General features: G+C 35.2%; 1 protein-coding gene and 1 long non-coding RNA gene across 9 annotated transcripts; both read right to left on the bottom strand.

Moving 5' to 3' along the window:
• Nucleotides 1–2,994: 2,994 nt before the first annotated feature.
• LOC131542842 (uncharacterized) lies at nt 2,995–12,876 on the bottom strand. Of its 7 annotated transcripts, none has more exons than XR_009271793.1 (9): nt 12,608–12,784; nt 12,423–12,522; nt 11,486–11,621; nt 10,574–10,662; nt 10,358–10,474; nt 10,083–10,237; nt 9,481–9,568; nt 8,424–8,506; nt 2,995–3,445 (listed from the first exon to the last, which is right to left on the bottom strand). It is a non-coding gene; the product is annotated as an uncharacterized LOC131542842 (long non-coding RNA). The 7 variants fall into 7 exon arrangements; XR_009271796.1 differs by having other exon boundaries at nt 10,136–10,237; XR_009271795.1 differs by lacking the exon at nt 2,995–3,445 and adding an exon at nt 8,069–8,104.
• A 1,836-nt stretch (nt 12,877–14,712) lies between these two features.
• On the bottom strand, nt 14,713–20,231 carry LOC131542841 (E3 ubiquitin-protein ligase TRIM39-like). 2 transcript variants are annotated; one of them, XM_058779869.1, is made up of 8 exons: nt 20,132–20,231; nt 19,377–19,468; nt 18,503–19,056; nt 18,261–18,356; nt 16,803–17,036; nt 16,570–16,708; nt 15,704–15,739; nt 14,713–15,550 (listed from the first exon to the last, which is right to left on the bottom strand). In XM_058779869.1, the coding sequence occupies exons 2-8, from the start codon at nt 19,447–19,449 to the stop codon at nt 15,003–15,005; spliced, it is 1,680 nt and encodes a 559-aa protein (XP_058635852.1). In that variant the 5' UTR covers nt 19,450–19,468; nt 20,132–20,231; the 3' UTR covers nt 14,713–15,002. The 2 variants fall into 2 exon arrangements, with proteins under 2 accessions (XP_058635852.1, XP_058635853.1); XM_058779870.1 differs by having other exon boundaries at nt 15,704–15,730.
• Nucleotides 20,232–27,615: the final 7,384 nt, after the last annotated feature.

Here is a 27,615-nt window from a genome sequence, read left to right as displayed (position 1 = left end):
GTAAGTCAGAACTAAATATTGACCATCACACCGAATCACATGAGGAGCTGTTTTAGTTTTTACAGACTTTCAAAAATCTGTATAGCATGCATGTAGTGTAAGGGTCACTGGGTGCTTCGGCTGCATTTCACCCCGAGGCCTGTTCATGCATTCTCAAATGCAGTTATTTTAATGCAACTGTACTAGAATGACCTCATCCATCCTTCTGCACTCCTAAAATATCATTTTAAATAACATCATCTACCATTTATATTCACATCTACTTCAAGTAAACACAAAGGGTTAGTGGGTTCATATAGGCTAACATTACACACACACACACACCTGTAAGTGTTACTCAACAGATAAAATGAGATGTGCCAGTCACAGTGGCGTCAGGCGCTCATAGACAGAGATCAAGCTCATCTGATTTTAAACAAATCCCCTACAGCACACACATCATGTGATTCCTGTTTACACACACACACACACACACGTCTGGTTTGCTATCCTTGTGGGGACTCTCCATAGGCGTAATGCTTTTTATACTGTACAGACCGTATATTCTATCACCCTACACCAACCCTACACCTAAACCTACCCCTTACAGCAAACTTTCTGCATTTTTAGATTTTCAAAAAACTTCATTCTGTGTGATTTATTAGCTTGTTTACCCGTGACACGAGTCCCCATGAGTCTGTGTGTATTCAGGTTTAAGTCCCCACCTGAATAGAAAAACAGGTACACACACACACACGTTCATTTTTGTGAAAAGTGGTGACATCCCATAGGCGTAATGGTTTTTATACTGTATTTACTGTATGTGCTATTGCCCTACACCTAAACCTACCCCTTACAGGAGACTGTGCATTTCAACTTTCCCCAAAAAAAACCTCATTCTGTATGATTTATAAGCGTTTTGAAAAGTGGGGACATGGGTCAATGTCCTGAAAAGTCACCTTCACCTTGTAATACCTGTCTTACCTTTGTCATTATACACATCTATGTCCTGACTTTTCACAAAAACGCGCACACACACACACACACGGATTCCTGACATAATCGTGTGCTGACATGATCAGTGCTGTCGAACGAGAGCTGTGAACAGAAACACTCTCACAATCTAATCAACAATCGAAGTGATAGTGGAGAGACCAGATAGTTATAGATAACCATTCAAATGACTATATTTTTAGCTTGTGCTTATGCATACATAAAGTTTTATGTGGGATATTCTGCTTGCGCACAAGCTACTTTGATTGATGTACCTGCATGCAAAATCATTTTATGACAGGATGAATCAGTTTGTTGGCACCTCAGGGTGATAGATATTGTCTCCATCGTTCACAAGTGTCCCACTAACAGCACTTCTGTTATTTACGGAGCCCTTTAAAGGACATTGTGGTGGCAAAAATTCGGGGTGAGCGGAAAAAATTCAGGGTGGGAGGAAAAAATATTTTTCAAATGTTTTGCGTTCTCTCGCAAAACTTTTGCGTTGTCTATAATAAATTAATAAGTCAGTGCTTAGTTCAAGGCACGGTTTTGGGACATAATAAAACGCTTAATGTGGCTTAATGTTTTAAAACAGTGACTTGGAGGACCAAATTCGATAATAATAAAAGCTGATACAATTATTAGGCTAATATTAATAACCTTATTAATCATATTACTAAGCAGAATAGCCCAGAATATGAGCATAACGCCCTGCACGTAGCCTAAGCTTTTTCTCCCCATAAAACGCTTAAGGTAGGCTATAATGAAAGCAGCGATTTAAAATACCAAATCCATTGCATTCATATTCTGGGCTATTCTCCTTTATTAATAGTAATATTATTAATAAGGTTATTAATATAAACCTAACAATTTTATTAGTATTTATTATTATCGAATTTGGTCCTAATGTCACTGTTTTAAAACATTATGCCACATTAAGCGTTTTACAATGTCCCAAAACTGTGCCTCGAAGTAAGCGCCGACTGTATTACTTTGAGTCCAAGTTCAAAATAAAACTCTATGAACCGCTCCATTGTGAACATACGAGCTTTAACCACTGCAAGCTGTAAAGTAAACGGGAAGAGTTTGTCCGAACTCAAATGTTTTTTTGAGGGAACAAAAACATTTGAAAATAATTTTTTCCTCCCACCCTGAATTTTTTCCACTCACCTCGAATTTTTCCCACCACAATGTCCTTTAAAGGGCTCCGTAGTTATTCAATATCTGCACTGTCTTATTTTAGTATCATCAATAAAGTATTATAGTATTTATTAATATTTAGATTTTTTAAAAACTTTTTTTGTTTAGTTTTTATTATTTTTTCCGCTTAAGTTTATAGTTATTTTCATTTTAGATTAGTTAAGTTTTAATTTTACTAATGTAAGTACATCAACTAAAAAAATTAAAATGCTGCCTTAAAAACAAAAAAAAAATAAAAAATAAGCCCTTATATAGAAAAAGTATTTATTAATATTTTTAATTAGTTTTTAGTTTATTAGTTATCTTAAATTAGTTAGATTAAATTAAATTAATTAAATAATTTTTCCATTAAAATTTTGGTAATTTTGTTGCATGTTTTTTTCCAGTTTAATTAATTTATTTTTTAAATATGTCTATTTAATGTTTTTTTATTATTTCCGTTTTATTTAGCTTTAGTTTTAGCACTTAAACTCGTTCAACAAAAATTAAATTAATGAAAATTATTAATATAGTGTTAAATAATATTTTGAATTTGTTTTTTTTATATTTCTCATTTTCATTTAAAAATTTTATTAATGTTGTTGTTTGCATTTTATGGTTTTATTAGTTGTTGTTTTTTTAAAAACATGTTTATTTAGTTTTTTAAATGATAGTTTTAGTTTATTTTAGTAATGCAAGTACTTCAACCCAAACTCAACAAACATCGGAAATGTTTTTACATTTTAAAAATATTTTATTGTACTTAAATTAACATTTATTTCAATTAAATATATTTAAAAAAATTTTAGTTTTAGTTAACAACAATAACACTGTACCTGTGAAACTTACCTGCTTCCTCCACCACTGCAGTACTTCAACACACACAACTGTACCGTTTAGCTGATGTATTTTTCTTTAAACAGTGAGTTACAGTGCACTTACTACAGAGACAATGACCCTTGAGGAGGTTAAGTGTTTTTTACACCTTGAGCAGCCCTTATGGATTCAAACCTACAACCTTTCATTCACTGCCCCAGATGTTTAACCAAGGTTTTCCCCATCTTCATTCTTCACGCCAAAAAGCCAATCTGTTTACAGCACTGCACTGCAGTGAGAATGTGTTTTGAGGTCTGAATGATCTCTCAGCTGGTGTAACTGTATCACAGTATCACGATGATTGAGCCATCAGACGTGTTGATTTGGCGTGACTTTAGTATGTCTCGGGATCACTGAATATCAAGCAGATGAGATGAGCGATTCAGCTGTCAGCGTGTTTATGAAGATCTACTGCCATCTGAGAAGGAAAGAAGCATCATGAATGAAAAACACACGACTGTAGCTGTAACCGATGTATACGCTTAACTTTATAAACAGTCAAGAACTGAACATAAAAGCAGGAGTCAACTTTGGATAACGTGACTATCATAACCAGGTAAACAGGTTTGTGTTTGTGTGTGTGTGTGAAGATCATGGTCAGTCAGATGGTATCCTGATAACTGGCGCCAGCGTGGTGATCTCACCATCTCTGGACACGGCTCATTTCTCTCTCACACACACACACACACACACACACACACACACACACACAGTCTCTGCCCTCCACAGTCCAGGCTCGACTCCAAAAATGCAAACTATTTCCCTACATCAGGACACGCTGTAAAAAACCCGGGATCAGGTAGTTGCCCCGTGGCTCGCTGCCATCACTTCTGCTGCTCGGGGCTTTTATTTGCTGTTCAGACCTGTGCTGCGCACCAGAGACACTTTACAGATTGTCTTCAACTTTATTACTGGTGTTTGCTAAGTTAAGCATCACTATTAATATTGCTCTAACAGAGAGGCAGTGTTTTGAACAAACCCTGAGTACCAAACTCCCCGCAACATTCGTCTGGCTGCAGTTTTCAGACTGAAGTCATCAGACTAATGATTTTTCATTAAAGGAGGGAAACAAGCCATGCATACTGTAGAGAGCAGAATATTAGAGAGGAGGAGACTTCAGGAAACAGTCTAGAACACCATAGTAACACCACAAAAACTCTCTAGCACCCAAAATCTGCATAGCAACACCCTGGCAACCGCACACAACAACCTAGCATTGTGGATTTTACAGTTTTTCTCAATCGCTTTGGTGCATGAAATTCTCAAAACTACTTGTTCAACCTCCACATCATCTACTCACTTGTGCACATCATAAAAGCAGTTTCTCATTCTTTTGAACAAGTTGTGATTGCTTTGGTACATTTATGCAATTGATTATGTACATTTGTCTGTGGTTTCTACATTTTCAGTTGCTATTGTCATGTTGTTATGAAATGTATGATATAGTTCTCTGTGCTATAGTCTTACCCGCAAAACCTCAAATCATTAGTTCATCGTATAAGTCATTAAATGCAAAATGGTTGATCTAGTTGTCATAAACTGTCAGGCATATGTTCTACACATTTCTATTAGACTTTTTATAAATTTGCCATGAATTGTGAAAGTGAATCTTGACTTGCACTAATGAAGAGAATATAGATCAACCAATGACAAAACCAGTTCTCTGAAATAGCTCAAAGATACATCTCATGAACCTTCAATTGGAAAGCATATAGACAGAGGACAACACAAGAGTTACAAATTCTGACAATGGACTTTCCAAAAAAAATAAAAAATAAATAAAAATTCACCCTTGTGCCCATATTTCTTTTTCTTTTCTATATCACAATGATGTGTCAGATCACTAGTAAACTGTATCCAATCCAGTCTTTCAATCAATATCCCACATACAGTAATGTGTAAATTTGTACGTTTGAAATGGATATATGGCGTACATAAAAAGTGCAGTATTCTGCATTTCAATACAGTAACTGTCATCCAAACTGTTGCCATAGTTTACATCAGAACATCCCTCCAGAGTACACTTATATTGACAACATGACTAAGCAATCTGACTGTCTTATCCGTACACAATGACACAAGGACTTGTCATTCTGATGGCACTGACATGTTCATTGACACATTTATTTTTGAGAGATGAACTAAGTATTTTGAGCAAGAGACTGGCTTTTGCAGGTAATCCATGGTGTTTTGCTATTTGTATGAGTTGTTTTGAGAAATGCACTTACTGTTTTGCAAATATTAAGGATGATTCGAGAAATGCACCAAAGCGACTGAGAAAAACTGTAAATTACAATTCAACTTCTAAACTGAAATTCAGGAATTTGGATTGAGGTGGCAAACGATGCAGAATTGCAGTTCAGATGTGGGAAGTAGTTCTAAAATGAACTGAAATTCAAAGATTTTTTTTCATATAACTAACTAACTAGAAAAGCAAAGTTTATCAAAACAAAACCTTGAATGTTGGCTTGACAAAGCCTTGTTTCCAAAGTTGAGTTGTCTGAAAGTGAAAAAGTTATTCCAAAAAAGTTTGAAGGTTTATAGGCCATAAATCATAGATAGATAGATAGTAGTGCTGTCAAACGATTAATCACATCCAAAATAAAGTTTTTGTTTGCATAACATAAGTATGTGTACTGTGTATATTTATTATGTATATATAAATACACATGCATGCTTGCATATATTTCAGAAAATATGTTGTTTATATATTAAATATATGTATTTATAATATAAATTATATGAATATAAATATAGACATGTAAATATTTTCTAAATATATACTGTATGTGTGTGTATTTATATATTCATAATAAATATACACAGAACACGCATATATATTATGCAAACCAAAACTTTTATGTTGTATGCGATTAATCGCGATTAATTGTTTGACAGCACTAATAGATAGATAAGACATTAAAACAATAGAACATTCCATAGATGGACAGACAGACAGACAGACAGACAGACAGACAGATAGATAGACAGACAGAATGACAGACAGACAGACAGACAGATAGATAGATAGATAGATAGACAGACAGATAGACAGCCAGATAGATAGACAGATACATACATACATACATAGAATGACATATAGATAGATAGAATGACAGATAGATAGATAGATAGACAGACAGACAGATAGATAGATAGACAGACAGATAGATAGACAGACAGACCGATAGATAGATAGATATATAGATAGATAGACAGATAGACACAGACAGACAGACCGATAGATAGATATATAGATAGATAGAATGACAAACAGACAGATAGATAGATATATAGATAGATAGAATGACAAACAGATAGACAGCCAGATAGATAGACAGACAGATAGATAGACAGATACATACATACATACATACATAGAATGACATAGATAGATAGAATGACAGATAGATAGATAGATAGATAGATAGAATGACAGATAGATAGATAGATAGAATGACAGATAGATAGATAGACAGACAGACAGATAGACAGACAGGATGACAGATAGATAGACAGACAGACCGATAGATAGATAGATAGATAGACAGACAGACCGATAGATAGATAGATAGATATATAGATAGATAGAATGACAAACAGACAGACAGACAGATAGATAGATGATAGATAGACAGATAGACAGCCAGATAGATAGACAGACAGATAGACAGATACATACATACATAGAATGACATAGATAGATAGAATGACAGATAGAATGACAGACAGACAGACAGACAGACAGACAGACAGATAGACAGATAGATAGACAGACAGACAGACAGACAGACAGACAGACAGACAGACAGATCGATGGACGGACGGACGGACAGACAGACAGACAGACAGATAGATAGATAGATAGAAAGAAAGACAGACAGACAATAGATAGATAGACGGATGGACGGACAGACAGACAGACAGATACAGTAGATCCGTTACACTGTGTAAATGGGTCTGTTTTCTGCACACTGGTTAACAGGTCAGTGGACTTAATGTGGTCACTCCGAGCTCAGAGCATGAGAACGGAAGGACAGTCCACAGGAAAAAGCGTCTAATGTTACACACACATGGCAGAAGACGGAGCGAGCAGAGCGTCAGATCATGAGTGATGGAGGTCTGTCCGTGTGGCGCCGCAGTATTGACTCGAGCGGAGTTAAAGAGGAGTGCTGTGACGGTGGAGTGTGAGGTATCAGACGGACTCTCTGAGCTATTGGGTGTCCTGGATTTGGGATTTGGAGCTTAACAGGTTTAAGTGCATCATTGTAACAGACCTGGAATCCCTCCAGATGAATTATCCACAGATGGATGTGACCACAGCCAGCCAACAAACATCATTCTCCAGCTAACAGCTCCCTCTTCATCAATCAGCAGCAGCTCCGCTCCACACCGAGAGCCGTCACGCTCGTTACTCTCACAACAAGAAATGTGTCGTGTAACTCACACTTTATCTACAGAAACTCCATAGTTTGCACTGGAGGGCAGAAGAAAGAAAACTAGATGTTTAAAAGAAACTCAGCCGTGAAAAACTCACAGTAAAATAAAAATGAAAAGAAAATTAGTAATCAGTAATATTACTGATTAAACTGCACTGACACATTGGGATGAGAAGTGAACTGAACAGAGATGGATAATGACATTATTGTCTTCTCTAGAACTGCTTTACAGCTCAAATTGAATTGGATTCATAATTGATGAATTTTACAACATTAAGTTTTTTCTTTTTATTAATGAGAAGCTGATTTGAATAATCCATACTGTATAAAACACTATAGAAATAAATATAATTTGACACTGTAAAAAGAAAATTAGTAAAAGTTCTAACAGTTGTCCTCTAACAAATGCAAATAAAGTAGTTTGAACAGTGTTTGTTTAGTAAGAGGAATCAGTTTACTATATTGTGTGAACTGAACAAGAATACTCTAAACATGTTTCTATCAAAAGTTTTGTGTTGATGTACTCAAGTATTTGTTCTGAACGTGTCCAAATGTTGTCCCAACTTTCCAAACTGAGTCATCTGAACAAACTATTTTACATTGCACAATGTTGTGCAAGTTCCCATCATGGATTGCAGCTGGAAAAAAAGATCATTGCTTTACATTTTACTACTTAATTCATGCTGCTGCTGTTGTTGTGACTCTTAGTTAGATGTCATATGGTTCAGAGTGTGTATTTTTAATGAATTTGCAGTATATGTGCATCTCATTGTGACTGTTGGATATAATATGTATTGGTGTAAAATCTTTGCCTATAGTTTATTATTTGCTATGGCAGGGCATTGCCCTAAATGGTTGCTGAGTGTTTTCTTACTGTCTCATGTGAGATGTACAGTATGTCAATGAGATCTTTTGACCTGTTTTACCATTTGATTGCTTAGAAAGGTAATAGCTCACCTCTATTCGACAAACTTTGATTAACAGCTTGGATTTTCCAGGTTGCTCCACAATCAAATGTCTGCCAGGCTTCTGTTTGTGGACTATATAAGAAAGCATAATAATGGAAACATGCAAAAAAGTTACATCTAATGCATTGCGGTAATATAATGTGGTGACGCTTTTGCATAAAATCCGGTAACACTATGATAATCTTTACTAGTAATGCTAAGCTACATTAGTGTACTTCCTATTAAAATTCTGCAGAACAAGCGTCAACCCCGAAACTGTCTGCACAGAACTGAAGATATGATCAAAGTAAGTCTTTTTGTTGTCTTCACTGGACAGACCATTGAGAGCAATCAGTCGGCAATTATTGTGCTCACAAACACACACACAAACACATGCATACACAAACACGGCGTATTTCAGTCGTCTAAAGTGCTTCTATGGTTCCAGACAGGCGCTCTGTATTAAATTACTGCTAATTTGTGTCAGGTTTTGGCTGGGTGAAGTTTATCTCATGTGGATCAAAGATCATTAATTCCTGGTTTATACTCTAAAGTGTTCATTCCCAGAAGTCATAAAGAATCCCACAATACATCTGCAGTTCCTCATTATGAATGTGACTGGATTCATCAAACTCATGACTGGATGTAGAACGGGTCAAGACCTCTTGATTCAGACAGCTTCTGATATCATCTGCTGTGATGAATCTACTTTTCCTTCGACACATGGAACTAATGAATTGTGGGCAGCATGTCAAATGGCTCATTGCTGATGTACAGTATGATGTTTTGATAAATGAATATGCATGTAATATAGGAAGCATTTCTATAAAAGCATAAAACAGATGTTCAGAATACTACTCTGACACATTAACACTATTAATTTGACTATTTACACAATGATAACAAAATAAACAGGACATTCATTAAGAAATAAATCAACTTTAAGTTATAATTTTCATATTAATCAATTTTGATTTTGAAGCAAACCGATTTGTCGTCCAAAAAGATGAATGTTTTCCAGAGACACAAATCACAGAATTAAAAAAAAAAACACTGATAATACTTACTGATGATGTTACAGATGATGTGTTGCTGTTTTCCCTCCATAATGATGTCACTTCCTGTTGGCTGATGTCATTAAGTAACTGGTTTGTGCTAAAGGAATACACAGTAAAAAAACGCAGTGTCAGTTTAACACTTAAAGTGTCAATTTTAACACTACTAAAGATCATATATGGTCCCAATCGGTCTAGTGTTAAAAGTACACCATTCATAGTGTTGAATTTTTAGTGTTAATATAGCACCTTATAGTGTAGAAAAATTACACTCTGAGTGTGAATTGTTACACTTGCAATTGTTGTTCAAATTTTACACTCTGGGGTATTTAACACCCCTGGTGTTGTTTTAATCCTTTAAGTGTTAATAATATAGTATTCTTTTCAGTGCAAAAATAAAAATGCTATTGTATAGAGTTAATGTACAAGATAAGACATAAAATCAAGAGTCTTCAGACAGATGTACAAATTCCAACGTTTATTTAACAAATGGGCAAAGTGGCAACTTTAAAGCATATACCAGATGTGTAGAGGTTAATTAGTCAGTCACATTCATTAAGTGTTGCACGGAAACATAACATAGTTAATAAAACACATAAAAGCATCAAATTTACCTAGACATTAACAAATATGACAGGTAGATTTGAACAAGACTGCAGCAAGATACTTGTCGACAGTTGTGTAGCATCCATGAATGCTGTTCCTCGTTGTCCCATCAGCGAGCAGGTACGGCTGTGTGGTCTCTACAAGGTGTTCTTCTGGTTAGTGCCTGCAGATCAAAGGCAAAAATAACAATTAAGGTCAGCTCTCCAATTGATTTTATTTTTATTAGTCTTTCATATACAACACATCTGGCAATATTTTGAGGCAGAGTGTGACAGAAATGTACCTTTTTGAAGATATTTTTCAGCTTGATAGGAGGACATTTCTCCAGGTCCCTTGCAGCCTTGTGGCGATGGTGGAATCAAATGAAGGAGACAAATTGATGCAATATCACTGTCCCATTCTAATTAACAGATAAGACAACTTCAGAAAAAAAAAAATGCATGAACACAGAATATAGATAATAAATGAATATAGATCTTATTCTGAAATATAGTCTAACCTTAAACATCGGTTTAGTCCTCCTTTACAGCTGATTCCGAGGTCAATCGTGTCCTTGAAGGTCTTGGGAAAAGCCAGGAACTTGGCTTCCTGGAAAATAAATAAATAAAAATAATGACAATATCTCTCTCAGGAACCATTCTGCTAAACTGATTGTGTAGTCACACAGTGGCTCTGTTCACACCTGGCATTAGCATGCATCTTGGGTGATGCACAAGTGAACAAGCACAAGACGCATATGGCCACATTCTTTTATTACAGGGTTAGTTCAGAAATGAAAATTCCATCATTTACTCAACCAAGACTTTCGTTATCTTTAAAACACAATGGAAGATATTTTAATAGAATATAAGATTTCTGTCCCTTGATTGACGGTCCACACAACTACCACTTTGATAATTCATAAACTTCATAAAGAGATCTAATCCATACGTATCATGTGGTTTAGTCCAAATTTTCTGTTTATGATCCCTGATTAAAGTTTAAATGTGAAAAAAAAAGAAAAGAATTTAATCTGTTCATTGTATAAAGCGATCGAGTCTCTTCAGAAAATTTTGACTGAACCGCTTGATTCATTTGGATTACTTTTATGATCTCTTTATGAACTTCTTGAAGCATCCAAGTGGTAGTTATGTAGACTGTCAATGGAAGGACAGAAATCTCAGGTTTCATTTAAAATATCTTCATTTGTTTTGAAAATGAATGAAAGTCTTGCAGGTTTGGAATGACAGTGAGAAATGACGATAAGTTTTCATTTTTGGGCTTTATGCGTTTGATATCTTTAATAATTGGTCAATTCCAGGTGTGACCATAAGCAGATATTGTGTGGCTGCCCAGTTAAATTTTAATTTTTCATATTCGTTTGTGTTTAAAATTTTTACTGTACACAGAATAACATAAATGACAGACTCACAATTCTGGCTTCATCTTCATCATTCTGCTCCTTTCTTGAAGGGCTTCCCTCACTCACACAGTGTCATCAGGCTCCCAGTCTGCAATCTTATGAGAGGAGCTTCCTTCACTGCACACTGCAGACGTCTGGGCCAATTCTATTGAAAAAGAATAATAATAAAAAAAACAAAAAATAAAAAAAAAAAAACACTAATTTCAGTAATTTAATTTACATTAGGACTGTAAATATGGTAAAATAATTATGATTACCCGTAATTTTGAGCATGCTGAGAGCTGTCTATAATACGGGTGTCAAATCATAAACTTATTTTTATTTACATCCTTAACTTTAACAGTCGTTTAATTGACCCTAGAATTAAGACATAAAACCTTGTGCAATATTCACATGGAGGCATTCCTGAAACAATTTAAGTATTTATTTAATCTGATTATTAAACACATTTATATAATTTTAATGAGTAATAAGGCATCTTAAAATGAACAGTGTACTACATTAGAATAAATTAACACGTTTAGAATTTATCTTACTATTAATTTATTATTTATAATGTGAAAAGAAAATACAGATAGATTCAGACATATCTTTCTCAATTAAAACTTAACTTTGTACATCTGGAAATATTTAAGACATTTACCCAAAATAGCATGCCATATGAATTGATAAAGACTGGTTTCAAGCATGCTCTGCTCATGGTCACTGAAGGAAACTGAAAGACTGACGGATTTAAGTTTTTAAACGCGCTCTAATTTTAGCAATAGATTAGATAACGCCAATTAAATGACTGGTAAATGTCCCGCGTTACACAGCTCCGTCTGCAGAAAGACTTGACGCGACGCGACACTTCAACACGGTGTTATGAGTCACAAAAACGAAATTGTTAGCGGGTAAATGTTTAACAGTCCCACTATTACCGTTTCAAAAACAAATATAAATTTACCATTTGATGAATTCTCTCCTCGGAGTAGAAAACCGCCCAAATGTGTCTGCTTCAGACTCGAAGTAAAACCAGGCCTCGGCGGGAATAGAGCCGAGAGGATCTGTCAACGAGCCAAAATGAAAGAAGCTAAAAGTATATAACAAATTGTAAACACATTCCAAAAGTTATTTTACAAGTAAAATCACCTTATTTCAGGAAATCGAGCCCGCATTAGAAACTTTCACTCTTCTGTAGGCTAACGTTGCCTCTCTACACCTCACGAACTTAACACTGTAAACCTGACAAAAACACTCGCAGTTAGTAATTTCTAAATGTGTTCACCACCAATCAAATTTTGAGTAAAATTATCAACAAAAAGTATTTATCCCGTGTAATTTTATAAAGAGAAAAGCAATCCAATTTACCGTCTCGTTCGCCTGAAGATAAAATGGCGTCGTCGCTTTGTGGGGCGGAGTCAGATCAATTCGGCGGGTTTTTTTTTTTTAAATTACATAAATAATTACATAAATATTACACCGTGTGACAACACTGAGCACCACTGTTTAACACTGTAGATTGTTAATTCAACTCTTTGGGAATTAATAACTTTTAACACTGCAAATATTACACTGCTGATTTTACTGTGTACCAGTGTTGCCAATTTAACAATTAGCTAGATTTAGGTACTTCCCCACCTCTTTTGAGACTTTTTTCAAAAGTTTAGGGACAAATATAACAACTTCTTGGACAAACCTTATCTAAGTTTTTATCTTGCCCACTGATCTATATTCATCTTTATATAGATCAGTGTATTTGTCATTATGATGAAATCTAGTGACATTTAGCTACTAGTTTTAGCTACTTTCAATTGAAAGCAGTTGGCAATGCTGAATAGTTCACTCAAAAATGAAAATGCGCTGAAGATGTGCTCACCTTCAGTCCATCCAAGATGTAGATAGGTTTGTTTCTTCATCAGATTTGGAGAAATGCAGCATTGCATCAGTATCTCAGTAATGGATGCTCTGAGTGAATGGGTGCCGTCAGAATGAGAGTCCAAACAGCTGATAAAAACATCACAATAATCCACACCACTCCAGTCCATCAGTTAAAGTCTTGTGAAGTGAAAAGTTGTGTGTTTGTAAGAGACAAATCCATTATTAACATGTTTTTAAATTAAAACTGTAATAGCGCTCCTTCTTGAAACAGTGAAACAAGAAGGAAAGTGACTCTGAGTGTGATCATAAGTTTAATATTTTATCCATTTAATGATGACTGAATGCATGCCCAATATATGTGAGAAACACAGATAAGCAGAGAATTGTGGGCCAGTGCATGTCATCAGCCATCTAGCCTATGTGCTGTCTAAGAAACTCTATTTTTTGATTCTCTGATGGTTTACACACAGAAAGCTGAGAGCTGCTGGCTGCACAAGTTCATGTTCAGTAATGTCTGTCACTGGTGCACTGTTCTCTGTGCAGTTAATGCTGATGTAAACACGCTAATACTGAAGGCGGCGCTCGGCTCCCTCTGGTGGCGCTGCTGAGACATTACATGCTGAACAACACGCTTTCAGATACTGTACATATACAGGAACACATTTCTGCATTTATAGTGAATGTGATAAAATAAATGAAAGCGAAGACATTCTAGAGACATATAATTAGAAAGTGATCAGTATAAAAGTGTTTTTGAATAGAATGGCAATGTTTTTTGATTAAGTCTGAGTCACAGGCATCTGTTTAATCTGTTAAATTAATCTACAGTAAATTAGAATTTATTTATTGAACATCTTAATTCTGGGATCAATATACTGTATAAGGATCTTAATGAAATTAACTCTATAAATATTGAATTTTCTCAAATGGACAAACAAAATCAGCAATGAGTCCTAGGCTGGTTAGATAGGCTAATTAAGGTATAAGTATAATAGCATTTCATGTGAAAGGTTAATGAGAGGGCCAAGGCTTGCATTAATTAATAAAATTAAGATTAATTTACTTGTTTACTCCCAAGAATGAAAGGATCATCATATTTACTGCTGATTTGAACACTCATAACATGGCCTTTAAAACAGTAAATATGGTCATTCTGGATTTCATGCTGATATTGAAGTTAGCATGCAAGTCATATTCCACCATTTGTGTTACAGACATACTTTCTCTTTAAACTTTTAAAGGTTTCAAATTTATGAATAGAACTTAATTCACTTCTAAGTAATTCTGTATTTTTATAGTAAAACTTACCTCATTTTGTCATTGTGTTAACATGTGGCATGGTACAATGGTGAGATCATGTTTTCTGGACACTACTATGAACATAAAATCATGGTATTTTTATGTACCTTAAAGTAACATGTACATACTGTTGTATATGAATATAGTAATCATACAGTTATATGATACATATCAAGGTATTACCATCTGATGTATTACAGTAATATCACAGAACATGAGAAAATGTAATTACAGCATATAGATTTAAAAAATTGAAAAACAAATAATAAAAAATAGCAGCACAAAATGTTTTCAAAATTGTAATTATAAACATTTATTTTTATAAATCATTAATTATTTTAATCTTGTATTTAATTTTAGAAGTATATCATTTGTTGTAATTGACAGGTGTGATGATCAGCGGGCTCGAGTTTTTACCTCCTTCATTAGGGCATGGGCAAAAATATGGATAGAGTTTTTCAGTGAAAGACTGAGCAGTGAAAGAGTAGATATGAGAGCTGGACTCCACATCATAAAAGGAGACCAGACCCTCCTCATAATCCACAAACACACCGACCCGCTGCGGCTTCACTTTCAGAGACAGAGAGACAAGAGGATCATCACAGGCTTCATATTCATCTCCATTCCTCAGAATCACAGTCCAGCATCCATCACTGGGGCTTGCTGTGATCTGTCCCTTCCTGTTAATGGATTCTCTGGCCACTCCTAAATCCCAATCAGTCTTTCCCTTCATCTGCACCTCAAAATAATATCTCCCTGAGGAGAATCCCTCCTTTCCCAAGACACAGACACATTTATTAAATCTCTCTGGTTTGTCTGGGAGTTTCTGTCTAATGTCTCCGTGTCTCACTTGTTTTCCATCATCAGACAGAATGAGTTTAGGATGAGCTGTATCAGGATCCAGAGTCACATCCACTGAGAAAACACAGAATATCAATCACAACTTCACAATACACAGATTCTGTGATGTTTTTAATATTTAATCCAGTGTTTAATCAGATTGTAGTGCAGTAATGAAGCTGTGAGTGTATGAATGTAAACTAGTGTAGTGCAGACAGCACACTGTACCTGCATACTGCTGCATCCACTTCAGCTCTGTAGAGACTAATGACAATAAAACATAATCAGACCTGAAGGTTAGGGTAGAGTGGGTGTTTTCCCAAAATAACCACAAGATAAAGTCAAGATACATTTTTATTGTAAATATGGACTACGTTGACGAGAGTGATGTAGTAGTTTTCATCATGAAGCTCACACTGGTGATGTATCGGAGAGAAAACAGATTTCACTGTAAATGATCTAATTATAAACAGTAAGAAAGTGTTTTAAAGCTTGTTTTGTAGAACATCACAGTTATATATGATATGAGAACAGTAGACCTGTAGATAGTGAATACGTGTTATTTAATACAAATATAATTATATTTTCAGATATATTTCAAAATTACTTCAAGTTAGCATCAGGTAGCTAGTTAGCATCAACTAACAAAATGTTTCAAATAGGCTATTATAATTTTGTAATTCTTAATTATTGATTATATTCTTTTTAATTTTAAGCAAAAACTCTGTCTGTATCTGATTTTGCTGTAATTGTTTAAAGTAAATTGCTCTGAAACACTGGGGGGCATTGTACTCCACCCATGGGGGCGTTTTGCCTCATACAGTAGGTGGAGCAAAACACCCCCTTAGTACAAATTAATTTTTTTTTGTTAAAAATCTAATGACATGAAAATGCTGGACATGTTTCATACTTTGTTTATAATTTGTGTCATTGTCACTAAAACTATGATAACTTTTCTGAACACATTTAACTTTTGTTTCACAGAAAAAAATGACACAGTCCTTAAGAGAGGCGTTTTCTCCCACTCTACCGTATATTTAAAGAATTGAGTAAATCATCATGTTTCTATCTGATCAGTGTATGTATTGATGTACCAGTTTGTGTGAGTTTGTCATCTATAGTGTCCTTCAGTTGGTTCAGAGCTCTCCTCAGAGTCTCCAGACTCTCATGAGTCTTCATACTGATCTCAGGCCAGTTCCTGGTGTTTCTAGGGCTGCACAGGGATGAGTGAATCTACAGCAGGAGAGAGGAGAAATCCTTCAGCATGGAGAGTGTTATGGTGTCATATACTGCATTATCATTGATCAGAGAGATCATGTTGACTGACCTGTAGGAGGTGGAGGTGATCTTCAGTGTGTGAGAGCTGCTCCAGCTCAGTGTTTCTCATCTTTAGCTCAGTGATCTCCTGCTCCAGCTCTTCAATCAGCTCTTGCTCCTGTTTCTCTGCTGCTTTCTGCTGCTCCTCCATCATCTCCAGCAGTTCAGTCTGACATCTCTCAATGGAGCGGATGAGATCAGTGAAGAGCTCGACATGGGCTGCTTTCTCCTTCTCTGTGTTTCTCTGGTCAACCAGGACAGTCAACAAATCATTAGCGGTGTTTACTAAGAGAAGAATCAGTGTTACTATTGCTCATACATTTTTTTTTTTCACATACAACTGAAGAATAAACTTCATCCTGCACCGTTTGCACTGAATGATTCTCAAATCATGTGTTTTTCAATCATGTTGAGGAGAAGTGTGCTATTACTTTACTAAGTGATCAGATAATCACAAGTGTACAACAATAAAATAAATAAGATGTTAAGTAACTTACATTTTAGACAAATTATTGTCAGTTGTTTGTATTTGCTCTGATTCCTGAATAATATTCTAGTTTCAAACAAAGCTGCAGCAAACTGTAGTTTTGATTCATTCCTGTTTTTGAATGAATCATTTGAGTGAATAAATCAAAATCAATGACTCAATCATGAAGAGGTCTACTTGTCACCAACTACTGGTGTAACAATGTAACCTACAGAAAGAGTCGCTGTAAAATCCCCAACACTAATACACCGAGTGCTCATCAAAACTCAAATGAATGTTTCCTCATTTCCTCCGTCCTTCAGTCCATGACCCAGAAACTGATCAAAGTCAGTCATCTTGAAGGACATTTCAGTTCTTTAATTGTGTGGAACGAGGCGTGAGGAAGCGTTCAGAGGAGCTACAGTATATGAGAGGATAAACAGGTGTGTTCAATGCCGAAGTCTTTCTTTTCAAAAAATATGGTGCACATATAAATCTCTCACAATAATTTTAACTTATGTTTTCCCTTTGCAGTTAAATAATCATATATGTTACTTATCTTAACAGGGCAGCTTTAATTATATTTATTATGGATGTTTTATATAACCAAACTTCAACACATAATGGCAGATCACGTAAATGCAGCTGATGATGCTCTGAAGTGATGCTCCAGTGATCAAGAATATTTCAATATACAAGTTTTCCTTCGATTTCTCCTTCGTTGGATCCTTCCTACGCATCTTAAGGTGGTGGAGTTAATGGCAGGTTCACACTGAACAATTTTTGTTGTAAAATGACGAAAAGTGTTTATAAGGAGCTGGTTTTGGTCTCCTACACCCTTCATTCCTTCAAAGCTCTCACTCTCGATGGTAAACCCTTAAAAGGCATTAGGGCACAGGGATGAGCCCTTCAGAATAGAAACCAGCCACCCAACTATACATCTACAACAAACTGAAATATAATATTTAAATGTATTTTATTATTTCATTATTTTAAACTCACTTTTCTGACTTCTGCTGAGTGTTTGATGTCTTGAATCTTCTTGATTCTGTTCTGGATCGTCTGCTGCACGTCTTTCTGTGTCTTCATCAGTTCAGTCTATAGAGAGAACAACAGACTCGTTGATCATAACACAGATTAAACTTACAATATGTTTTAATAATGAGCTTTTATTTCACAACATTAAATAAAATCTGATTCCTTATTATATGAGCCTTTTAAAAGCAGTTTTTAGCAACTTCTACCTTCTTCTCTTCACTCTCCTCTTCTATAGGAACAGTGTTGTGGTTCTTGTGGTCCGTCACAGTACAGAATGAACACACACACGTCTGATCATCTCTACAGAACAGATCCAGAGGTCTCTCATGTTTCTGACATATATAGTCCTCCAGATTACTCACAGGATCCATCAGTTTGTGTTTCTTCAAACCTGTCACTCTCAAATGACGCTCCAGGTGAGTTTCACAGTAAGAGCTCTGACACACCAGACACGACTTCAGGGCTTTCTGCTTTCTTTCCTCACAGATGTCACACAGAACTTCAGCTGTTTTCTCAGGACTTTTCTTCTTATAGTGATCTACGAGCTCTCGGAGTGTGGTATTAATCTTGAGATCAGGTCTTTGCTTGAATGTTTCTTTACAGTATGGACAGCTGCAGGTCTGGCTGTTGTTCCAGCACTTATTCAGACAGATCTTGCAGAAGTTGTGTCCACATGGAGTCGTGACTGGATCAGTGAACACCTCCAGACATATCGAGCACTGAATCTCCTCAGACAGTGAACTGATGGAGGATGACATTGCTGGAAAGAGATTATTTAGGATCAGTGTGCATGTAAACTCCAGTAATGTTTATAAAGAAGCCCATGATGCAGGTGCAGCTGGTTGAATGTAAAGAGCGTCTAGAGACAAATATGTACAAGATCATATACAGTCAGCTGGTCATTATTGCAAAATGAACCCAGAAAAGCTCATTACACGACCACTTACCTAATAAATGAATATATGAACAAGAAATATTGAGTTAACCTGAAAATATTAATTATCTGCTGTACTCATTACATATGATCTAAGAAGAGTATCTGAGTCATTCATAAACTGTTTTTCTGGTTTATTAACTTACATGGAGGATTATGTTCAATACTCCGTCTCCTGGTTTTTCTTGCTTTTGTTGATGTTGGTGAAGATTCTGCCATCGTTTTTATCTCTTCAAGACTTTAAGAAAAAATTATTTTGTATTATACAGTATAAGTTATTTTCTCCTTTTCAGACTTGAAACAATTGGATCATGATCATTTATTCAATATTTGCATTAAAGTGTTTAAATCTCATGTAAGAAGTGATAGTGATGGAAACAATCATTCATTTGAAACACAGCGAGTGAATCATAAACTCACTGAACAATCTGAACTATGACCTGCTGTTTAGACTGAAGACAGTACAAAGAACAAGTGATATATATTCCAACAAACATAAATATATATCTCTTTATAGAAAATTAGACACATCTCTCCACAAAAGATATTATACAGTCAAGAGTCATCCTCATCTGTTTAATATTAAAGTGATTTTTCAGCTGCAATGAAGCAGGTTTGTGTTCAGTTTGTCTGCAGGTCATTTACTTCCTGTTTCTTTAGTCTTTATATTGTGGAAAAATGACAGAAACACCAAACTTTGCTTTAAAACCAATCAAATGACATACTTTTAATACAATAATGATAGCATTTCAGTGCAGTAAACACCTAAAGCAGCTGAGTATTTGACGCTTAAACCTGCTTCTGTTCAACTTATTCCAGACATAAACCCTACTAAACCAGACCACTGCCATCAGAAACCTGTTCAGGACAATTTATCTTATATTTCTTATATTTCACTTACCTCTGAGCATCAGATGTGTCCACAAGTACCTTTAAACAGCTAAATATTATGTTGTTTATAGAGATTGGTCGTTTCAGGCGTCCATATTGTTGCAGATCAAGTTTCACTTTCACTTTCTCTGAACTACAGTGATGTCAGAGCTCCTCCTGTATTCAGTGTTGGTTCATGTGTGTCTGTTTGTACTGAGACTGATGTTTCTGTCAGCCAGTGATAAAGAGATTTCAGCAGACTTACAGTCCTGCTCACCTTTATTGGCACCAATGAACTTTAAGTATAATGTGAATATCTCTTGACAAAAACTGATCAAGCTTTTTTCTATAGAGAACTTGTATTCGATACAAAAGAGCAAATGATAACCAACAATTAAAAACAAAATAAACAATGGGAAAAACTTAAAAGCTTTCTTCTTCTTCTGTGGATTTATTGGCGGGTCGCATACCATCTTTTTAGGTGCATACCGCCACCTCCTGTGCTGGAGTGTGAAGTGATTTCAGTCGAGGTATATATTATGATATCTATATTCTATTCTTAAGTCCACTATTCTTAATGAATTTTAAGATTGTCTTCATTATTTTACCAGATCCTTGTTTTGTGTTTAATATGTTGCAGATGGAAAACTCATTGCATCCTAAATTCTGTAATTCTCTTTGTAGTTCATTCCTTTCCTGTTCATACCTAGAACAGAGTAACAACACATGATCAACTGTTTCCTTTACTCGGCATATTTCACATAATCCAGTACTGTGTTTTCCTATTATATGAAGTGTATAATTAAGTTTTGTATGACCCATCCTTAGTCTTGTTAAAATGGCCTGATCTTCTCTACTTAAGTTTAGTATCATTTTGCTTTGACTTACCCTATTTTGTATATTATAAAAATGTCTTCCTGTTTTACAGTCATTCCAATTCTCTTGCCATTTCCGATTGCAAGCTTCTTTAATTATACTTTTCCCCTCCATCCTGCTTAGTGAAACTGAAATAATAGGACTATTCAGATTAAGTGACTCTTTAGCCATTTTATCAGATGTTTCATTTCCTGGTATATCAACATGAGCTGGAACCCAAACAAAATTAACTATTATTCCAGCATGTCTTAATCTATACAATATATTCATAATTTCTATTAAGATATCATTTCTAACTGCTTTTTAAAGTTTGAAGACTGATAAGTGAAGCCATTGAATCTGATCAAATCACCACCTTATTTGGCGTCACTTCTTCTACCCGACTAAGTGCCATCTGAATTGCCACCATTTCGTCAGTGTATACTGAGTCCCATCCGTTAACATCCCATATTTTCAGATTTTAAATTCTGGAGCATAAAATGCAGATCCAGTACGATTTATCTCTGGGTTTCTTGAGCCATCTGTGTATATTGGAAGAAATGCATAATAAACTGTTCTGATATATTCTGTTGAATAGCTTTTGATATTAATGTCAATCTGTCTTTTTTGAATACATTCATGAATTTGTAAATCAACTTCAGGTTGACTGAAAAACCAAGGAGGTATTGGGGAAATTGTAACTATTGATGAAAATGTAATATTATTTATTGACATTTTTGCAGCCCAATCCTTAACTTCCCATGCAAACCCTGTTCCTGTTAAGTTTATTGTCTCCCAACTCCTCTCTAATATTGATTTTGTAGGATGATCTGAATTATGCCCTTGTAAATTGATCCAGTAAGCAACAGATAATTGTCTCCGTCTTATATCTAATGAGGACTCTCCTGTTTCAACTTGCATTGCTGAGATTGGCGTTGTTTTAATTGCACCTGTAATACATCTCAAAGCTCATGCTTGAATAAGATCGAACTTTTTAAGCATACTGATTGATGCAGATCCATATATAATACATCCATAATCTAAAACAGATCGTAGAAGTGCACAGTATAATGTGATCATTGATTGTTTATTTGCCCCCCATTCTTGGCCTACTACACATCTCATTAGATTTAGTACTTTACTGCATTTATTTTCAATGTATTCAATACGGATTTTCCATGTTAATTTAGAATCAAACCATAAACCTAAATATTTAAATTTTGTTACCCTTTCTAATGTTTTTTTATATAAATAAAGTTTAATATTTTCTGCGACCCTTTTTTTGGTAAAAAACCGACAACACGTTTTGGATATAGACCCTTTTTGCGCCGACGTCACGATTACGTCACCGCGCTAGCTGGAGGCAAAACAAAAGGAAAACTGGAGGCGGCCCATTCAAACCAGCACAGATTCGGCTACGTGAGGAGCTTAAAATATCATCTTGTTGTGATGTTGGATGCAAGAATCTATGTAGTACAGGCTCCAATTTGAAATTTTAATGCATACCTGCTGCCACTTCCAGACAAAAAACTGATGACAGCTGTGTTTAATCAAGATAAAACGAGTGGACTGGACATAAACTATCGTCAAAAATGCTGCGTTTGCAGCGCACACTTCTTATCAGAAAAGGTTAAATAAAGTATTGTCTTTTGTTTTTATGGATTATGGTTTGTGTTACGTGTCTAAAGATTTCTTATGCATCTCACAACTATGAAATAATGTCTGTGTGCATGTGTGTAAAACAACAAACTGACGATTTATATGCTTAATCATCTGTAATTGTTGTGATTGATAGTGTCTGGACTTTCTAAGAACTTAGTAAGAAAGAATAATCAAATACAGAAAGTTCAAAATGAATTTCTGGAATTTTTATTTCCAGAAACTATTCACATCTTCCTTTAAATGTACTGTATGTAAAGTATTGTAAACTTAACTTACATAATTTACAGGATGTATATACTTTAAAATAACTGTTTGGCCATGATACATACATCTTCAAATAATATATCCATCACACTGAATGTTTAACTTTTTGTATTTTGGCCCAGTTCACTCTCACGTAATGTTAGCTGTAAAAATAGCCTGCTGAAGTTGAAATATACATCTTCATGACTAGATAGACACAGGTGAGTTTCTCTTTACTACTCGTTAGGTTTCTTTAACGAGTCACTCAATCGGAGGTAACGTTAATCCTGTCAGATCGTCCATCCATGAGCATACTGACTTTGTCCGTTAAAGTTAACTTATTTAAATAACAATAATGGTCCTGCACAGTGAGTGACCTTACATATGCAGGTAAAATCAGATTTTCTCCAGCCATTGTTAAAAAAACAAGGTACACAAACTGGTAACACTTTACAATAACAGTACATGAATTATCATGTACTAATACCTTAATTAATAATTACTTGACTATGAACTAATGAAGAGTTAAGACATGTATTAATCAAGAACTAATGAAGAACTAACTTAACTACGACATGAGTCACATGAATTACCTCATGAATAACACCACCTTAATTACATGGTAGTTCCTGCATGTTAGTTAATGTATTAATTAACACTTTGGGGTAAACTAAATCAAACATGCTCTCGAAGAAAGATTCATGAAAATGGCACACTGCAAAATTGTTTATAAATTCTCCACCTGCAGCTATGTCACAAACATCAGTGAATGACAGTGGATTTCTTGCAATATTTACATTTAACCAACTCATCCAACGCACAATGATGCATTCATAATTAAAAACAACTTCATCTCATCCTGTTTTGAGTGATTCCACTGCTGCCCTCCTACAATAACGTATTCATTAAGCAGATGCGATTTTCCAAATTAAAATCAGTGTTAGCAGAGATGATGGTTATGTTATGGATTGGTTTACTGTCTTTATATCATAATAATGCACTGAAATCAGACGTTTGTCTTGAGTTCTTGCTCTTCTTTTGGGCCACTATTGCCCCTTCAAAATGTTAACCTTCCTCCTATCGTTCAGTTCCTTCTCCATCCAAATGCAGTCACATGACCTCTGCTCTTCCACTTTTTTACAAACCACCAAAAAAACACCAAATATCTGATTTAGATGAGCTGAATATGTATAAAACATGTGTAATTGATAACTTTTTAAAGATGTGCCCTCCAAGACAAGTCATGACATGATACATTGACAACTCATGAATTCATGTTAAGTTATAAGTAATTAATGATGAGTTAATGATATTGTGCCCCCCCAAGTAAAGTCATGACATTATGATACATTAACAAGGCATGAATTAATGTTAAGTTAATGATGAGTTAGTAATATTGTTTTTATTTCATTAAGATATTCTTATCAATGCATTTTTATCATTTATCAATAAGTGATTTAGACTTTTAGACCTCTTAAACTACCTCCAAACCTAAACATTTTATAAACATGCAAGAAAATAACCATTTTAGTAACAATATAGCATTAAAAGTTTTTATAATCGCTAATCCCACTCCTACATCTACACCTAAACATAGCTATTTCTGTTCAGTAGAAGAAAAACATGACAGACAGATAAATGCAATTACAATCATTTATGTACAATAGTCTAACCTTGAGGTCATAAACGCATGAATTAACATTTCTGCATTTGACGTTGAGAGCATAGGTCGCAATTTAGATATGTTTTTGAGATGGAAAAACGCAGTTTTACAGATGCTAGAAACATGGCTTTCAAATGAAAGATTGATATCTTCATTTGAGCAGAATTTATGTTGTTAATCGCTGAAAATATTATCCAGATTATTTTCCTGATCCTCTCCCTCTCAGTGAACTTGTGAAGGCTCGCGTGCTGCTAGCATCATTCAAATACACACCTCACCAGAAACACGGCATGTCGCGATCTGTGACGAATGCAGGCGAGAGCCAATGAGCGTTCGATTATCCTGCCGTAAAACCTGTCGTTTGAAACGGCAACATTTGAATTTGTAACGAACGCGTCAGTCAGCGCGGGCTTTGCTGTTTACGGTCGCTGGACTCGCTGCTCGGGATGGAGATGAAGATCGTTGAATAAAGGCTTGGATTTGGGTCTGTTCCTCGCAGTCGTATGGATTCTGAAGATCTGGATTACAGCGCACGAATAAAATTGTTTCATTTCGTAATTATGTTGCGGTTTTGGTGTTTTTTTTTTATTGTTCTATTGTCAGTCACAGCATGTCGGAGATTACGCCTTTTGTGGCCCATGGCAAACAAAGTAAACATTTCATGACAAGTAAAGGTTAAACCATTTAAAATGTTATTTATTTTAAGGTTTAAAGTTAAGTCTTGTTAAACTTGTAGTCCTATTATTGGAAACGAGCCGGCAGCAGAAATCACACAATAAAACGAAATGTTATCATTTCAATATTACTAACTCATCATTAACTTAACATTAATTCATGCCTTGTTAATGTATCATAATGTCATGACTTTACTTGGGGGGGGCACAATATCATTAACTCATCATTAATTACTTATAACTTAACATGAATTCATGAGTTGTCAATGTATCATGTCATGACTTGTCTTGGAGGGCACATCTTTAAAAGTTATCAATTACACATGTTTTATACATATTCAGCTCATCTAAATCAGATATTTGGTGTTTTTGGTGGTTTGTAAAAAGTGGAAGAGCAGAGGTCATGTGACTGCATTTGGATGGAGAAGGAACTGAACGATAGGAGGAAGGTTAACATTTTGAAGGGGCAATAGTGGCTCAAAAGAAGAGCAAGAACTCAAGACAAACGTCTGATTTCAGTGCATTATTATGATATAAAGACAGTAAACCAATCCATAACATAACCATCATCTCTGCTAACACTGATTTTAATTTGGAAAATCGCATCTGCTTAATGAATACGTTATTGTAGGAGGGCAGCAGTGGAATCACTCAAAACAGGATGAGATGAAGTTGTTTTTAATTATGAATGCATCATTGTGCGTTGGATGAGTTGGTTAAACGTAAATATTGCAAGAAATCCACTGTCATTCACTGATGTTTGTGACATAGCTGCAGGTGGAGAATTTATAAACAATTTTGCAGTGTGCCATTTTCATGAATCTTTCTTCTAGAGCATGTTTGATTTAGTTTACCCCAAAGTGTTAATTAATACATTAACTAACATGCAGGAACTAACATGTAATTAAGGTGGTGTTATTCATGCGGTAATTCATGTGACTCATGTCGTAGTTAAGTTAGTTCTTCATTAGTTCTTGATTAATACATGCCTTAACTCTTCATTAGTTCATAGCCAAGTAATTATTAATTAAGGTATTAGTACATGATAATTCATGTACTGTTATTGTAAAGTGTTACCAACAAACTTCATAGCTAGCGTTAGTGAAGGAGTCAGTGGAATCTTTCTGCCTCCAGCTAAGCCCCGCCCACAGAAAAACGTCACATTGTTTACTAACAGAAAAAGGGTCTATAGAGAATCTGAATCCCCATTCCACAGACCATTTCTCTACGCTCTCTATTGCTTCCTGAATTTTATGTACAATTTATTTAACATTTTTCCCACTCTTCCACATTGCTCCATCATCAGCATATAATGCTGTTGAAATTCCTGGATGAATTCCTTCAAACACAATAATATAGGACTTATAGCACTTCCCTGAGGAGCTCCGTTTTCTGCATTCACCATCTGAGATAATACACTACCCACCTTGACTTGAATCGTTCGACCAAATAAGAAACTTAAAACCCAATTATAAAATCTTCCTAAGATTTCAATTCTCTGCAACTTTAATAACACTCCTTCCCTCCGCATCATATCATATGCCTTTTCAATGTCGAAGTACACTGCCACTAACACCTCTTTCATTGCTAATGCCTTCTTTACATCAGTCTCCAGTCTTAATAATGCATCTGAAGTAGATCTACCTGGTCGGAAGCCAAACTGATAGGGAGCTATTAATCCTCTGCTTTCCAACACATAATATAAACGGTTTCCATCACTTTACAGAGGTTAGATGTCAGAGCAATTGGCCTATAATTACGTGCTATTGAAGAATCTTTTCCTGGGAATATGAATTATGACAGCTTGTTTCCATGATAAAGGCAGTTGACCTTCTATCCGTATTTTATTAAAAAGATCTAATATTACTTCACCAATTTGTTTAATCATTATAACAAATTATATCTTTCCCTGGGGCAGTATTTCTAATTTGCATTAATACTCTTTTAAGTTCCCACATTTTAAAAGTGGCATCTAGTGCTGTTAGACTATTAGATTTTTTTATATAGATATCTTGATAGCTTTACAATTTCTTCCCTCCTTCTCTTATAATTTTCTTCTAGATTATCTGTACTGTGAGCCTTTTGAAAGGTAAAGGCCAACAGTTCAGCCTTTTCCTCTTCAGTCACTGCTTTTTCCACTTCATCCATTAAAATATATTCTGGTTTCTATAAACTCCAACCATCTTTTTAATGACACTCCATACTTCTCTCAACTGAGTTTCACTACCTATTGTGGTACAAAATGATTGCCAATACCTCTTTTTGACTTAATTTGGCTTAATTATCTTCCTTGCCTGAGCCCGTTTCCTCTGATAAATTTGCACATTTGTAGGTATTAATGTTTTCCTAAGCTCCCTGAATGCACTATTTCTATCTTTGACTGCTTTAGTACACTCTTCATTCCACCAAGGAACAATC

This window comes from Onychostoma macrolepis, chromosome 06, assembly GCF_012432095.1.
Source record: "Onychostoma macrolepis isolate SWU-2019 chromosome 06, ASM1243209v1, whole genome shotgun sequence".
NCBI classification, from domain to species: Eukaryota; Metazoa; Chordata; class Actinopteri; order Cypriniformes; family Cyprinidae; genus Onychostoma; species Onychostoma macrolepis.
This window is presented reverse-complemented; position numbering and strand designations above follow the sequence as displayed.

Coding starts and splice junctions, on each gene's coding strand:
- LOC131542841 (XM_058779869.1), bottom strand. CDS start 19,449: ATGGCAGAATCTTCACCAACATCAACAAAAGCAAGAAAAACCAGGAGA. Junction 17,037..18,260: donor ACTCAGCAGAAGTCAGAAAA/GTGAGTTTAAAA, acceptor CTGGTTGACCAG/AGAAACACAGAGAAGGAGAA. Junction 15,551..15,703: donor GTGGATGCAGCAGTATGCAG/GTACAGTGTGCT, acceptor GTGTTTTCTCAG/TGGATGTGACTCTGGATCCT.